Below are 16,083 nucleotides of genomic sequence, written 5' to 3' on the forward strand. Positions count from 1 at the left end.
GTCAGAGATAAAAACAGGTTGCGGTGATAAAATGATCACCATAGAAAAAATGGCAAACTTCTATGATGTTAGAACACCAATCTATCAAGAAGAAGCTGGCCCCAATGTCACAGAGGCTTAATGCACCAAAAGACCTAGAAAGCTTCATCAGAACCTACCAGGAACTGGTAGAGAAAATGCTCTTCGGCGACTGTGTCAAATATCTTACAAACTCCCCCACCCTCTCAAAACAAACAAGGTCCAGTGGCTCCATGCGCCTAAAAAGGAAAACAAAAACTCCATCACCAGTAATTTCTTGACTGCTAAATGGAGTTTAGAATCAGTGGTTCTTTGCACATCTCTGAATTTGGGGGTACCCAACTAGCATGTGAATTAGAAGGTATTTCTCAAAATGACTTCTTTCTTACACACAGTCTTACATTTGGAAGGCGCAAATACAGAGAAAGACAATTGGTAATAATACTATTCTGTGTTCCCCCAAGCCTCCCAATAAAAATGGTACCTCAATTGTGTGAGTAGGCCTAGTTCCCGGCACCAGAAACAGCTCAAAACACAACATGGACCCATCACATTTTTCCATCCAAAATGGACTTTCTTTTTTGCAGTGTGCCTAGCTTGTGGATTTTGGTCTCCAGCTGAGCCAGCACCTAGCGAAACGTAGCAAACCCGTACATTTTTTAAAACTAGACACCCAGCGGAATCCAGGATGGGAGTGACTTGCATGGCACCCACCAGGTTCTGTTACCCAGAATCCCTTGCAAACCTCAAAATGTGTCTAAAAAACACATTTGCCTCACATTTCTGTGATGGAAAGTTCTGGAATCTGAGGGGAGCCACAAACCTCCTTCCACCCAGCATTCCCCCAAGTCTCTCAATAAAACTGGTACCTCATTTGTGTGGATAGGCCTAGTGCCCATGACAGGGAAGGGCCCAAAACATATTGTAGAGAAATCGAAATTGTTTATCGGGGCAGAAAGACTTTATCCCCATTTACATTACCACACCCCTCTTTTAAAAAAATAAAAAAAATAATAATAATAATAAAAAAGTCTTCCCTAGTGTCTAGTGGGCTTTCTGCTCCAGGGGGCAGAAAGACTGAATTATACCCAAAAAATATAGGGGGAGCAAAAGCCCTTGCCCAAGGGGCCTCTCCTACTCCCTGGTGCCTAATGGAGTGAATCCCTGTTTGGGGATTGTCCTCCGTGGGTGATCCTCAAGCAGGAATCCAATTGGAAGGGGTACCATTCGAAAGGGGGGATTCTCCCCTATCTAACAATACATATCCCGTCTGGACTGGTGCTTGGGGGGCTGAGATAGCCCCACGAGCACCGATACAGAGAAAGTGAAATGAGCCAATCGGTTTAGGTCACTTTCAATTTCAGAGAAATTATGTCATTGCGCCTATTTGTCATTTCCATAAAAACCAAAAAAACTCTGAAAAACAAAAATAGCATTGGACGGTAGGGAAGCTGTTCCCCACCTCCTGAGGCTGTTTTCAGCAGCAGTGAATCCCTCTGGTAACCCAACCCCTTCCCCCCCCAAGGGATTTCCTGACTCATATGCGAGGGTGGCTGGGGCTCGTCCCACGCACACGAGCACTGTGACTCTGGACGGCTACCAGCCATCCGACCCACAGCTCCCAGCTGTCTGACGCACGGAACAGGTTAATGCAAAATGACACCTCAAACATCAACAATTCAAGAATGAGGTACAAATACCTAAACCAAGTAAAGGAATGTAAAATCAGGACTGGTATTGCTTCGTTGAGACAGTTTTGACCAAGAATATTAAGTCAGTCAAATAAATTTATTTGGCCAGAAAGGCCATAACAGACAGGTGCAATAACAATAAAAAATAATTGATCCACAAATACGTATCACAAGATTGAATGAGAACATTAGGCTAAGATAACAGATTAAAACACGTACAATTTTAAAAATAAACTGCATCAAACAGGTGAATTTCTCCGGAAGCCGTATTTCCTGTGTTTAATTACACACTGAATTAACTGCTGTTAGACAAGCAATCACAAAGGGTAGTGACTGTAAATAAAACATAGCTTGTTTCTACTGTCTATAGTTCCCTTTAAAATGGTAAAAATATTGGATTCCTAATACTAAAATAGAACTTACAACATAGCAAAGGTGGCAGAATAGATTGTACAGAGAAGCCATCACAGGGCAAACGTCTAGGCTTACTGTATGCCTGACTGGTTCTGGAGACGCAACCATAACGTGCAAGGTGCTGGGCAAATACCTATCAGCGAAAACTGCTGATAGGTATTTGCCCAAGTCAGATGCAGCTCAATACCCTTTCCGGGGTTTAAAATGATGTATTGGAAAACTACTTTTGATGTTCTGCAAAATCACACATTATTCTTTATTTGGTTAAAAAAAAAAAAAAAAAAAGAGCATGCAGCAATTCCAAGTTACATATAAACAGTCCTCATCTTAACAGCAATCCAATGGATAACCTGAATCATCACCAAAAAAACAAGATATAGCAGTTCATAGGAAGACAATTCAAAGGTCATCATGATTGAAATGCATACAAATAATGTCATATACAAGAAGTTAAGTCTTTCGTCTCAGCATAAGGTGCAAAACCATATAAGCAAATAGACAAGCAAGTAACAAAGATCCATAGAGTCAGAGAAAGTGCTATTGCGTATTTGTTAATTCAGGTGGAGCTTGGCATGCCTAAGAGCACATATTGTGCGAAGTAGCCCATCCCATAAATTTCTTGTTGAAGAAAAAATACAAAAAAAAAAAAAGAACAGGTAAACCTCTATATTCTATGCAACAAAAGCCTCTAATTAGGGTCCACAATGTTGATGTAAAACAAGGTGATTAGCCTGATATTACAATTTAAAAAAATAAACAAGAGATCCACAAGTGTCTCAAGGCAGAGAAATTTGTTACAAAGGATTCCTATGTTCCCTGATATGAACAGCGTTCCAAATTAAATAAGAAACTCTGAAACACATATTTAAATCCTGGAAGAAACACAGAAACAGGTAAGTTACCAGAACCTTCCTCATATTTTAGCTATAAACAACGGTTTTAGACATAATGCCCTAATATCAGTTTAAGAGATACAAAATAAAATGAAATGCATTGTGGTTTGGGACGATCTTTCGTCACAACCACATTTTACAGCCGCCTCTGGACATACCTTCATTTTCGGGAAGGCCACCAGCATTTGGACTGTGCCCAGGCTTAATCATGTCAGGACAAAACAATGTTTAATGTTTGATGTAATTAACAGGTACTTCTATAAACCTTTGTTTGGTGCCACAGATAGGTATGTATCTACAGAGGGCCTGAGGATGCCTTTGGCACGTCTAGTGATTGAGTAATATCAAATCTAGTTCCCTCTTACTGAAGTGCATTGTACTGTCTGGTCCATCTAACAAGGGATCGTTGAGCTGGGCCAGCTCTCTGGAAATGCCCAAGAGCCACAGGATTCTCTGTACCTTGTCTAACCTTAAACAATTCAATACAGGCATTGGCAAAGCCAATAGGTCTTGCCTATACAAACGTTATTGGCTTTTGAAATGTGTTTTTGCCATGTTGTACATCAGTGTGGCTGCTCTACAGCATGGCTAAAATTTAGTGGTGTGGAGTGTCAGAGTGGAAGAGTGAAAGAGTACAGTTCAATAGTTCACTGGCAAAGAGTGTTGTGGCGTGCAGTGGATAAGGGTGGTTTGGGTTGCAGTGGACTGAGGTAGTGGGGTGGATTGGAGTAGAGTGGGGTGGACTTAAATGGGATGAGGCGGATTGGAGTTGGGTGATTAGATTGGATTGGGGTGGGTGGATTGGACTGAAGTGATAGGACTGGTTTGGAATGGAGTGAGGCAGACTGGTTTGGAATGGAGTGAAGCAGACTGGTTTGGAATGGAGTGGGGCAGACTGGTTTGGAATGGAGTGGGGGAGATTGTTTTGGACTGGAGTGGGGCAGATTGTTTTGGACTGGAGTGGGGCAGACTGGAGTGGGGCAGATTCAGGTGAGATGGACTGGATTGGAGTGGGGTGGACTGGATTGGAGTGGGGGAATTGAAGTGGGGCAGATTGTTTTGGTTTGGAGTGGGGCAGATTGTTTTAGATTAGGGTGGGGCAGGCTGTTTTGGATTGGAGTGGGGCAGAATGTTTTAGATTGAGTGTGGTAGTGTTGTGGATTGGAGTTGGGTGGACTGGAGTGGGGTAGACTGTTGGATTGGAGTGGTGCATATTGTTTTAATTGGTGCGGGCAGGGTGGAGTGGGGCAGATGGTATGGGATTGGATTGGGCAGACTGTTTTGGATTGGAATGGGGCAGATTGGATCGGGGCAGATTGTTGTGATGATTTTTATTGGGAGAGATTGTAGTGAGGCATATTGTTCTGGACTGTAGTGGGGCAGATTGTTTTGGATTAGAGTGGGGCAGATTGTTTTGAAGTGAGGTGGGGCAGACTGGAGTGGGCCAGATTGCTTTAGATTGGAGTGGGGCAGAATGTTTTGGAATGGAGTAGGCAGATTGTTTTGGACTGGAGTGGGGCAAATTGGGATGGGGTGGCCTGGATTAGGGTGGGGACGACTGGATTAGTGTGGGGATGACTGGATTAGTGTGGGGACGACTGGATTAGAGTATGGGAACTGGAGAGGGGTAGATTGTTTTAGATTGGGCCATATTGTTTTGGATTGGAGTGAGGCAGATTGTTTTGGAGTGGAGTGGGCAGATTGTTTTGGATTGGAGTGGTGCAGATTGTTTTGGATTGGGGTGGGGCAGTTCTTTTTGCACTGGAGTGGAGCAGATTGTTTTGGAGTGGAGCAGATTGTTTGGATTGCAGTGGGGTGGATTGTTTGGGATTGGAGTGGAATGGGTCGGGAGGATTGGAGTGTCGTGGACTGGAGTGTTAGGGGTGTGTGGTTTGGAATGGATGGGGCGGATTGAATTGGAGTGGGGTGGATGGGGAGACACTGCACGATTATGTGTTAAAGTATAATTTCAACAATTATACATAAGGAAGAAACAATGTTGCTTTGCCATATTTAGAACAAGATGATGGAGAACAGTGCCCCGAACAAAAACAAAACATGTGCAAAGTGATAGAAGGCTTGATAAAATAACAAAAAGTACACTATAGAAAATACAACTTTTTAGGTTTTTTCCTCCTGCTGGGCATGTTTTTGCCAGTCACGTACTTTCAGTTTGCAGGGCACTAAAAGTTAAAAGAACAAAATAGTGCCTCAATCCTGTCTGGAGCAGTGGAGGAGCACTAATCAATTAGTGCTAGGTCTCTGCTCCACAGACGGGAACTAAATTGATGGTATGACCTCCAGTGATGAATTATTCGGCTGTAAAGAAGAGTGCCAGACAAGGCAACAAATGTTAAGCTACAGGCGGGCTCCAAGCCCTTTTTCAACTACAACAGCATCTCACTAGCGATACACATGCACTAGCACATGCTATCACAGGCTCGACCCTAAAAATGGATTTGTAAACCCAGTCTCCTCTTTGCTCCAAATTCAGTGCCACAACTGTACAGGTTTCATCATTAAGAGGTCTTCCAGGAGTAGCGTGCCAAGTTTCGTGTATACTGTATCCACCAGTGTATACCAAGGAACAGCAAGTAGTCACCAAAGAAAAATGTTCTCTTGGGTTTGCAAAATGTTGTGTTTTTCATAATCCTAAAGCCTATCATAAGAGGCCACAGAAATACATTTGGCTCCGTAAATTGTGACCATTTCCCTGACTGGTTTACAACGCAATCTAGAGGCAAACCTAAAAATTCCCTTGCAGCCCTGCACCATCTTTAGCCAATGGTTTTCAATATGCCTTGTCCAGGAACCACTGGAAGTAAAAAGAATGCCCAGATAGAATGATGTGGCCCTTGTGATCTGTGTGCCATTAATTTAGTGACTGTGACTTACACACACCCTCTCCACAGATCATTGCTACGTTTTCTTTAGGTTTATTTTAAGTTCCCTCTCCTCCATAAATTCTGTGAAGCTATCCATTAGACATTGAAGGCCATTAACGGTCTTTCACATTAGCCCAGCCTCGTCGATGTACAGGAGGTCCGTCAATGCCCTTCCTTTTGCTGGTGGAAAGTCAGCAGCCACGCCCTGTTGCACTCTGTCCACATTATTTCTATAAAGAAAGAAGAGAAACGGAGCCAGCACCCACCCCTGCCTAACTCCTCTCCGAATACTGAATGATGAGGATCACTCCCCCATTGGGTCCATAGTGCACCGCTGCAGATAGGTTCCTATAAAACTGAGATTGTAAAGACAGAATTTCAGACGGTGCACCCAGGAAGACAAGGTCTGCCACAAAACTGAATGATTTACCAAATCAAAAGCACTGGATAAAAAAACTGGATAAAGATGGTCAGTCTTGGTCCTCATATATATCCCTATTGGAAGGTCTAGGTTGATGCATTGTTGCACACGCCCAGGCTCCTCTTGAACTCATATTGGGACATGTAAGCACACTGTTGGCCTCAGCCCAATCTTCTAGCCCAGTGGTTCCCAACCTTTTGACTTCTGTGGACCCCCACTTTATGATTACTCCCACTGACTCATTATTGGAGTATGGCGATCCCCCACTAAATCATTTCTGTAAACTGGGGACCTAATCGGTTAATGCTGTTTAATTTTCTAAGCTGTAGCGGACCCCATAGGAGGCTTAGCGGACCCCCAGGGGTCCCTGGACCACAGGTTGGTAACCACTGTTCTAGCCTTTCCAAGACTGCGCTACCAAGAATCTTGGCAGATAAGTCCAGGAGGGAAATGGTGTGGTAGCATTTGCAATCACATTTAGAGCCCTCTGCAAAATCTAAATTACCAGTGATTCTACCCAGGTTGTTGGATTCTAACTATTTACTGCTGCATTCAAAACTTGTGTTACAATTGAGGCCCGTAAGTCCGGCAAAAGGATAAAACAGGTTGACTGGGATGCCATCTGGTCCTGCTGCTTTCCCCCTGGCATTTTTCTCAATGGCACTAATGACTTTATCTAAACTGAACGTTATTGGCTTGCACTCAGTGAGAGTTGGGCCCATTTGGGTTAAATTCTTATATAAAGGATCTGGTGTAGATGAAGGACTAACAATGTTTGAAAAATGATCAACCCATGCCTACATCAGTACATGCAAGTCTAAATCTGTGGCTGTGTTATTTTTCAAAAAAGGAGAGTTGATGGTCTTCCAGAACAAGACTATTAGTGACAGCAGCTTCTTCCAGCGTGCCCAGGCCTCCTCCTGTGGCATCTTTTCTTCTAGCATATAGTGCCTCCATATATAGTTTTCTAAGAACCTCAATCAAAAGAGTCTCTGAGGGATGCATTAAGGGCTAATCGTAGCTGTTTTGATGATGCTTTGAGACAGGATTGGTCACATCAGCCCGGCTGGCCTAGGTCTTTGTGAAAGTGGAGTAATAACAGAGGTTGTGAGGTTTCGAAAAGCTGTATGGATAGCCCTATAATTATCTCGGATAAACAGGACTTGAAGTCCTGTTTGTTGGTTTCTATTAATCTTTTAAAGAACTGGCAGGGTTCAACGCTAGTCCATTTCAAACGTGGACCATTTGATCCTGGATACACCAATTTCACCTATGATATTGTGGAGAACATGCTTACTAATTTGAAGTCGTAAGGTGAGGACCAACCGGTTATGGTTTGCTGACTGAGTTAGGTTTTAGATAATATAATATAATCAATGGTGGTTTTAGCTCTCCTACTTATGAGCAAATATTGTTGACAAGAGGTAGTGTTGTTCATCTTCCAGGAATTTTAATCTGTATCTGAATAATATGCTATTCTGAGTGTTGCAGTATGAATTATGCAGTAAGTGTAACTGGTCTAGCCCAAATTCATCAGTGCACGGACGAAAGTGGTCAGATCTTCCTCTAATTTTGTGAGTACTGCACTACGTGTGGAAGTTAAAAAGTTGTATAAAAATTGGCAATTAACAATTAATAGTCTTTCCTGTGTGATATAAGAACACATTTATAATGCAGGGAACCTGTATATGTCTTAATGATGTTGACTAGAAGCAGGGTACCTAGTAATACGACTAAGCTGCATTTAGCTCCATCTGAGCTGGAAAGTGTTGCTTAAGAAAAACCCTCAATGTGGACATCATTCAGGCTCCAGGTTTCTTGTATACATGTTATATGTGCAGATGTCACTAAACTATGCCGATCTGGAGATAACTTGCTCGTAAAACCAGGCACATTCCAAGAACTAATTTGTATGAGATTAGCAGGGTGAGGACTGTGGTTAAGATCAGGAGCTGTGCACCTGTGATTATTCCAGTTGTGGAAAACCCTTGTGGCAATAATGTGATAGAACTCAGCAAAATGCTCATCAGGTTATGTTTGACTAGAAGATCTTGTGTCAAACTTTCGTGTCTAAAATGGATTACCACACAGTCACTCTCTAAATCCTCATTGGAAGAACAAATCCATTTCACCCTGCGAACCATCAGAATGTTATGGGCCTCCTAAAGAGAAAAATTACTTTGAGAGTGGAGCCAAAATAGTACCTTATTTTTCAGCTGTGGGCATGATTGGGCCATATAAGGGGAGGAACAGTCACCTTAACTGCTGTGTGCTGGCTGGGCGCTGGTGGAAGATTAAGTACAACATTTTAAGGGTCATATACCATTGTACTGCTTATTCGCTCGTCACAACTCCCCTTTTTTTACATTGGCAGGTCCCAGAAGATCTCAAGATGGAGATGTGGCAATGCCTCTTGGATTGACCCTCCCTCTAACAGCAGCCCCTGCCATTCGAGCACAATGCAACTGATAGGAGGCAGAGTTTAGTGAAGAATGGGGAACTAACCCACCTACACACGAAAAGCCCCATCACGGAAACAGAGGCCCTGACATCACACAGCTCTTGCCAGGGCCTACTGGTTATAGGTGAATGCACATCAGTATACATCTGACAGGGAGGATGTGTGTTTGCGTCGGGTGTCAGCAATTTCTGCTCTATAACCCCTAGATGTTCTAGAACTGGTAATAGGAGAGACTCCAAACCATCAACAAATCTGGCCACAAGTTTGTCTATCGATTTGGCGGAAAGTGTGTCACCACCATCAGAGGGTTGGGTGCCAGACACACGGAACTGGTACTAGTTGACAGCAGGTGCTTGCTGCATTGGAACAGTTGAAGAAATGGTAGATTTAACAGTAGGAACCATAGCGCATCTTTAGCGCTTCACTGGAGGCCCGTATCTGAAGCTGAGCAGTCTGGCCAGGTGCTGAAATTCTGAGCTGTATCAGTGATGAAATAAATACTTGGCGATTCAGTACCAGCTCTGCCCAACCCAGAAAACATTTCAGGGTGGGACACACCTGATGTTAAAAGTAAATGTTCCTCCCTCTAGGTTTGGGCTTGATGAGAAGTAGGACTGTCAAACCGGTTTAAAGCGAACCTGCTACTGGCGTTGATGTCCCTAGCCAAGAATTGTGTATCGCTATCCAGTAGATCCCTACGCTCCCGCGTGATGTCAGCTAATTGGAAAAGTGTATGTGGATCCTTGCTCGAGGCATAAGTGTTTTCCAGTCATGCCATCTCTGTCTCTAGATTGAGTAATCGTGCCCTAATGGAGTGCAGAACTCCAACATATTTGCTCGCTGTGAACCCTCTAATGTAGGACTTGAAAGTTTCCCATATTGTCGCAAATGGGGGACAGAGCCAACATTAAGTTAAAAAAAATTAGGTAATATCTTGTAAACTTTGATGAGGACTGCATCTTCCAGCAGACTGTTGGGAAGGCGTCAGGCTCAAGAAGCGGGGGCATCCCTAGGCAGCTCAAACACACATACCACCGGAGAATGGTCAGAGAGTATACAAGATAGATGCTGGATCTCTGTGATTCATGGGAGAAACCCCTGGGAGGAAAGCCAGAAATCTATGCGGGAGTATGTGTCATGCACCGTTGAGTATATTCTATCTTCAAACAAACAAAAGGTGATTGGAGGAATGCTTGTAATTTGTCTGGCAATCGCTCAGGGTAGCATCCCTACCCATCATTCGTTTGCTCGGCAAGCTACTTAAGTTTGTACCCAGCCATATGCAAATCAGTCTTGGCAGTAGTTTCCAGGAGACCCACCATGTGCAAATAATTTCCACATGATCTAGTTTCCAAGTCTTTTTATTTTGTCATTACCTTCATAAGGTCTTGCTCAAGCCGTTGTACTGTATCTTTAACAATGGGGTGCTCATCTTCTAAAGTCAACATCCTAGATTCAGCCATTTGTATGTGTTCACCTTGTTTATTGAGCCCGTCATTCATTAGGTCCTTTCTAGCACTGAGATGGTCTATTTTGGTGTCAATTCCATTGAGACTAGATTTAATCTCCAAGACGATTAATTTAATGCCCCCCCATCTTCACTCACGCAAGTGTCTGGCATTACTTGAGAGGCCTGTTTGGCCCTTGCCAAGGTCTGCTACCTCTGTTCAAAGGGGACTTACCCTGTTTGAGGTCCCCATACTAATGTCTGGGTGAGGTTCTGTAGATGTTGTTTGTCATAGGGCGAAACTAAGTCCTGGATTCACTCACTAGAACTTGCCACCTATGTGGCAAGATCGTACCAGGTATGGAGCAGCACTAATCCTTTACCAGCTCCTGCAGGACCCAGACGCATGCCTCATATTTCTGAGCGACCCACCACCAGGAGAATTCCACCGTTAGGTTTCTGAGTTCCAGGATTGTAGTGGGCCACCTTACCATGATCTCACAGTAGGGTAGGGGAGGTTTTGCTTGGAGAATCATAGCGAGCAGTCAGGCTTCAGTGGCTAGAATGCACGCATCAGGCAGCACCGTCCCCAGTGCCAGCTCATCAGTACCTGCACGCAGTAGAGGAGACTTCCTCAGTACCTGGTGGATCGTTGGGCTACGCCTCAGCCCACATCTTCAGGGGGCCACCACATTCCCAAGTAGTCAGCGTGTGGTGCAAAGACTGCAAGTCAGGCTTGGGGGCTGTTGTAAGGAGATCCGACATGGAGCAATAGGTCAACCTCGCAATGGCTCAGGCAGCATAGTTCTCAGAAAGGGCTCTTCAGCTTCTCCTCCTCTTGGCTATTAGCCCTGCCACGCCCGATAGGATTTAGTCTATGTTTCTATCCATGGTCCAGAGCAGCCCCCAAGGCCTCTGGGAGTTTTGTGGGGCACAGGCAGACACTGGGATGGGATAAGCGACTGAAACCCTTTGCCATCCCTAAGAGTAGCACAGCCTTGTCTCCAGCGTTGTGACCGTCATCAAGTGACTGGTAAGGTGTTATAGCAGCTATAGGCCGAGCTAGTCCCAGCCACACAGAGTGGTAGCAGCAGCCATTCAGGACAGCAGCAGCCTACAATGCCTCATATATGATTCCCTGAGGTGAGCAGCAGGCTGGGACACTGAAAAAGAATATCCTGGGCACTGGTGAATAGCTCTACCCAGCCATCTTGGCCAGCGTTTCGCCACTTCCCTTTACAGTGTATATGGTGACATGTCCTTGCATCAAATTTGATAAAGGAGTTAAAAACGTTGCAGTATGGCTTCAGAGTTTTTAATATGCTTTAAGAATAACAACTGGAAGAATATGGGTACCTAAGAGACACAATTTAAAGTGTATAGAGTGAGGAAATCATTGGACACAAATGGGAGCCCACTAAAGCACAGAGGTCATTCAGGGGTCACAACCACGACCCTTGGCTTGCCCCATGAGATTCCTGGCACTGTCTTTGCAACCCCTGGCCTCAGCGGTGGCACAGTCAGTGGCAGGCATACAGTGGCAGGCATACAAAGGCAGCCCCACTGTCCTTGTTTTTTGTCAATTCATTATTACACTGAGTGAATATTATTTTATTATGCACAATTGGTGTAATAACGATTACAATCTTCTGAAATATGACCCCCCTGGCAGCAGAGGTAAGTGAAAAATGATTTTTAATATATTATGTGCGCCCTAGCAGGTGAGTTTGCTTATATGAGAACATGTGTGTTTATGTGTAAATGTGTGTGTATGTGTAAGCAAGCGTGTGTGAGTGAAAGTAAAGGTTAAATGATGATGCCCCCTCTGCTACCCCTGGCATTTTGGCACATTTACATTCATGCACTGAAGTGGAATAACCAATTATTTTAGAGTATGTAGTTCTATGCACATACTTAGATTAATGGATTTTTGGCAAATTGATTAAGAAGAACCCACTAGGATAGTGAGAACATTTATATATTTTCAAATACGGCCAATGAAAATTGGAGTAATGAAGTGAAAATAAATCACTGCTATGTTTATGAAAGTGGTGCTATGTTGATTGGTAGCAGTTGTAATGTGTTTACAAGTTCAGAATGAATGAACTCTTGTATAGTCTAAGATAGCGTCCACTGCGTAACCCTAGGAAGTATGCTTTTTTGTTTTCTAATGTTTCACATGTTTTGTATAAAAATAAAAGAATATTGCGGCCGGTGTCATGATCAAGGCTAGTTTAGCCAGAACCCACTGACACACACACACACATATATATATATATATATATATACATTTTTTTTTTATACATACACTACAATCACACAGATATAAACAAAGATAGTCATGAACACACACACCGACACACACACTGAAAAAACAGAATGAAAACACCAACCTCTTGAGCTTCATATAGCTTTCGCTAGCAGCTGCCCTGCACTCAGCCCGCTGTACAACGATCCCCTCCATTGCAAGTTTATCTTTAAAGGAAAAAACACAGATACATGTATTAACTTTACAAATGTTTCTTTCACTATTCATGCCATTTGGAAAAAACAATTTGAATAAATGCAATGAACCCAACTGTACTATGTAAATATTCAGAAGGTTTTAAGGCATTAGATGCTAAATACAACTTCCTTTATTGAAAATACTTTTTGCTCTATTCATTTTCAACTAGATTGGGATTTTGCCATTTGCAAGACTAATGTAAACAAAATTCATTATGGAATGTGATACTTAAAATGAAACATTTTAAAAGAAGTTAAAAAAAAAAAAAAAGAGTCAATGGAAAAGGTGATCACATTATGCAGCAAACACACACAATACTTTAGGTCTTATGCCCTCTCTACTCAACATTTGAGAGCACTGCCATCTTCTCGGTGGTATCAAGAGGTGTCAACCAACCAGGAACAACACAGTAAAAACTCCATGCGATATTGCAAACTTTGTGGCTATCTTGACATTTATTGTGGCTGAATAGCATGAAGAAGTACATTTCGGAACGCAATGTAGTATTTGTGCTGCAAGACAAGCAGCTGTACACAGACCAGACAGACACTCCATGCTGCGACGAGCCCTCCACACCCCTGCCAAAGAAAGCAACATGTTTAAAAGCAAAGGCCTGGACCACAGTGAGAGTAACTGTGACAAGCATTTGCAATGCTATGGGTCTCGCATTTGCTCGAGTTAGAACTATTAGCATTGTAAACTCCTAACCCGACTTTTCTTGCCACATAAATGGAAAATATAAAGTAATACACTTTTCCATAGGCGAGCCGGTTCAAAGGGTCACGCCATCAGCGTGAAGGAGCACACAAAAGGAAAAAGAAGATCCCTTGCAGTCAAACCTATCGGCAAAAGTGCAATTAGACACGTAACTGGGGCGATGTCAAAGGCGGTAACTAAACCGCCCCAAGGAGGGACAAACGTAAAGCATTTACCAACGGAAATAAAGGATTTTTGAAGGGCAAGCCCATGAACGAGTATTAGTGATGCGTGTGCGGTGGGCGTGGTTAAAAGCCTAGATACGTACCAACGCATCAGAAAAGCAGCGCTTGTGCACTGCCATGCTCAACCTAAAGAGTAGACTAATGCTTAATGGCCACGAGTGGAATAGAAAGCTTTGTGATTGAGTGAATGTCATGTGAAGCTACTGAGTATGGACCCCAAGACAAATTACGAAAGAGAAACTATTTAAGACAGGGTGGAGGGTAACGCCCATGTGTGAAACTGCTAGGTAACATGGCCTTTATTAGGTTGGTAATGTTCTGATTTTACCAAGTAGATATGAATGTCTGTCGAGCTCCAGCCACTGTGGAAATGCAGCACTCCTGTACTGATACGGTGCTGTACATGGTCACCATTTTCAGCAATCATTTGTCATTTCATCCCAGCAGCTTCGTTATTTGCCATTCTTTTCAATTGTTTCCAGCCTCTTACAGTGCTGCACAGCTTTTTGACTGTACAGCACCCTGAGAACAAGAAGGTTGTGTCCGCCAAGTAAAAAATATAAATCTAACTACAGCCGGACTAAACGAAGTTCCTGGATCTAAAACATTCCATGAGAACTTTCTCCCCTCAATACCCCTTTTTACAGGTGTTTGTGTGTTTCTCTTCAAATTGAAAGGGGTGGTGCTTTCACATCTTGATTGACACTGTTACAAAAAAAATGCAAAAAATCCAGAATGTGACAAGTTTCTCTTGTTGGGCTTAGCAAAGATAGGGCTCTTACATCCTATCGGAGGTCCCGAGTAAGCTTGGATCGGAGGAACAAGTAATATTTATCACATCTGATCAAATCTAACACTTACTTCAGTGTCTGGAATTCACTGGGTGCACGGAGTAAACCATAGAGAGTTTTGCCCGACAAATGGGGCTTACATGAGGACTTGGATGTTTTCCACACCAAAATTTACGTTATAGTATTTACTGGTCATTATTCCCTTAGTACCTTTTGTTACGTTTGACCTGCCAAAATCTACCTGTAAAAAACTAGGGTGTTTGCAGCAAAACTAAGTTTTGATATGTGCCATAACAGGAGGTATTGTAAGGAACACAGGTCCCTAAGTAGAATATATAGCAAATGATACACTGGGAGAAAAATGATACCAAAGATACTCTGTTAAATCAAATATTTAAATCCATGTATTTATTGATACAATTAAAATAATTTGTAGGGTAAGTCACCGCACGGGGCACACAAGAAGTCACTCAAGCATAAATGTATGACAAAAATTTCAAAATTACAGAGTCACCAGTGTACATAGTACGACACCTTAGCACCCATAATCAATTGTACATAATCAAAAGCGTCATAGTGTCTATGTCAAGGATGTTTCGATCCTCTTTAAATTATAGGATCATCATCAGGACATAGTAATGCATGCCTGTGGGTAATTGCACAGTGGTAATAAAAGAAAACCTACAAAAAAGGGATTGGGAGGGAAGGTAAGAACAAGGAAAGAAGAGAAAGAAATAAAAAGGAGAAAATCAAATAATGATTGCCCAATAAGTGAAAACCGTGTATGTATGGTGAAAACAATTGTGTATAAGAACTCCTGCATAAAAAAATCTTTCCATGTTGTATCCACCTGTCCAAAGGTGAGAGTATAGAACCTAAGAATCTCAAACCTCATAAGAAATAAATACCATAACATGCTACTCCAGTTCCAAAACTAGTGCAGAAAGGTGCTATTCAATAAACATGCTTAAGTACTGTGAACAACGCACACGGAATATGGCACCTACCAAAAAGGAAGCAATCACTCCAACCTAAATAAGGGAAAAAACACCCTGAAGACCACCCAGGCCCCAGGGGAATTTCTATCAAACCAGACATGAGGCCCGAAGAAAAGGTCCTCAAACCAAATTAATAATATGACCATGTAAACTGCTGAAACAGAATAACCAACAAATGAATTCTTTACCATAGCAACTGGTACTAAGAAATGGCACATAGGTTCTTAGAATAACTGCATACCTATGGATGCCGTCTCCATAGAGAACAAACTGCCATATGATCAGCAGATGTCAATTAGAATAGAGGGCCTACTGTCCAAAAGGGCAAAAGCATACATGGCAAAAGTACGCAATCTGAAAACAAAAGAGAATACAAACTGAGCGGCATGGAAACGCTACCAATGAGATAACACCTAGTGAGGGGAAAAAAAAAACCACACACACACTCAAACCGTAGCGCCCGCAGATACTAACCGCATGCGCTCTCAGGAAATGAGAATAAATATATGCGCTCGGCTGAAGCCATCAACAATGAAAAAGGACTCGAAAATGTGCACAACCTATCCCAGCAACGGCCATCCTGGGGAGAATGGGATAATGTCAAAGAAGAAAAGATA

The 16,083-nt window shown here is 42.8% G+C and overlaps 1 protein-coding gene across 1 annotated transcript in view; it reads right to left on the reverse strand.

Moving 5' to 3' along the window:
- GTF2F2 (general transcription factor IIF subunit 2) overlaps window positions 1–16,083 on the reverse strand; it is an 897,640-nt gene that overhangs the window by 351,985 nt on the left and 529,572 nt on the right. Inside the window, exon 6 of the mRNA XM_069205408.1 lies at window positions 12,624–12,705. Within this exon, the coding sequence (XP_069061509.1) occupies window positions 12,624–12,705 (82 nt within the window). The remainder of the gene's footprint in view (window positions 1–12,623; window positions 12,706–16,083) is intronic.

This window comes from Pleurodeles waltl, chromosome 8 (genome assembly GCF_031143425.1).
Source record: "Pleurodeles waltl isolate 20211129_DDA chromosome 8, aPleWal1.hap1.20221129, whole genome shotgun sequence".
Classification (NCBI taxonomy): domain Eukaryota; kingdom Metazoa; phylum Chordata; class Amphibia; order Caudata; family Salamandridae; genus Pleurodeles; species Pleurodeles waltl.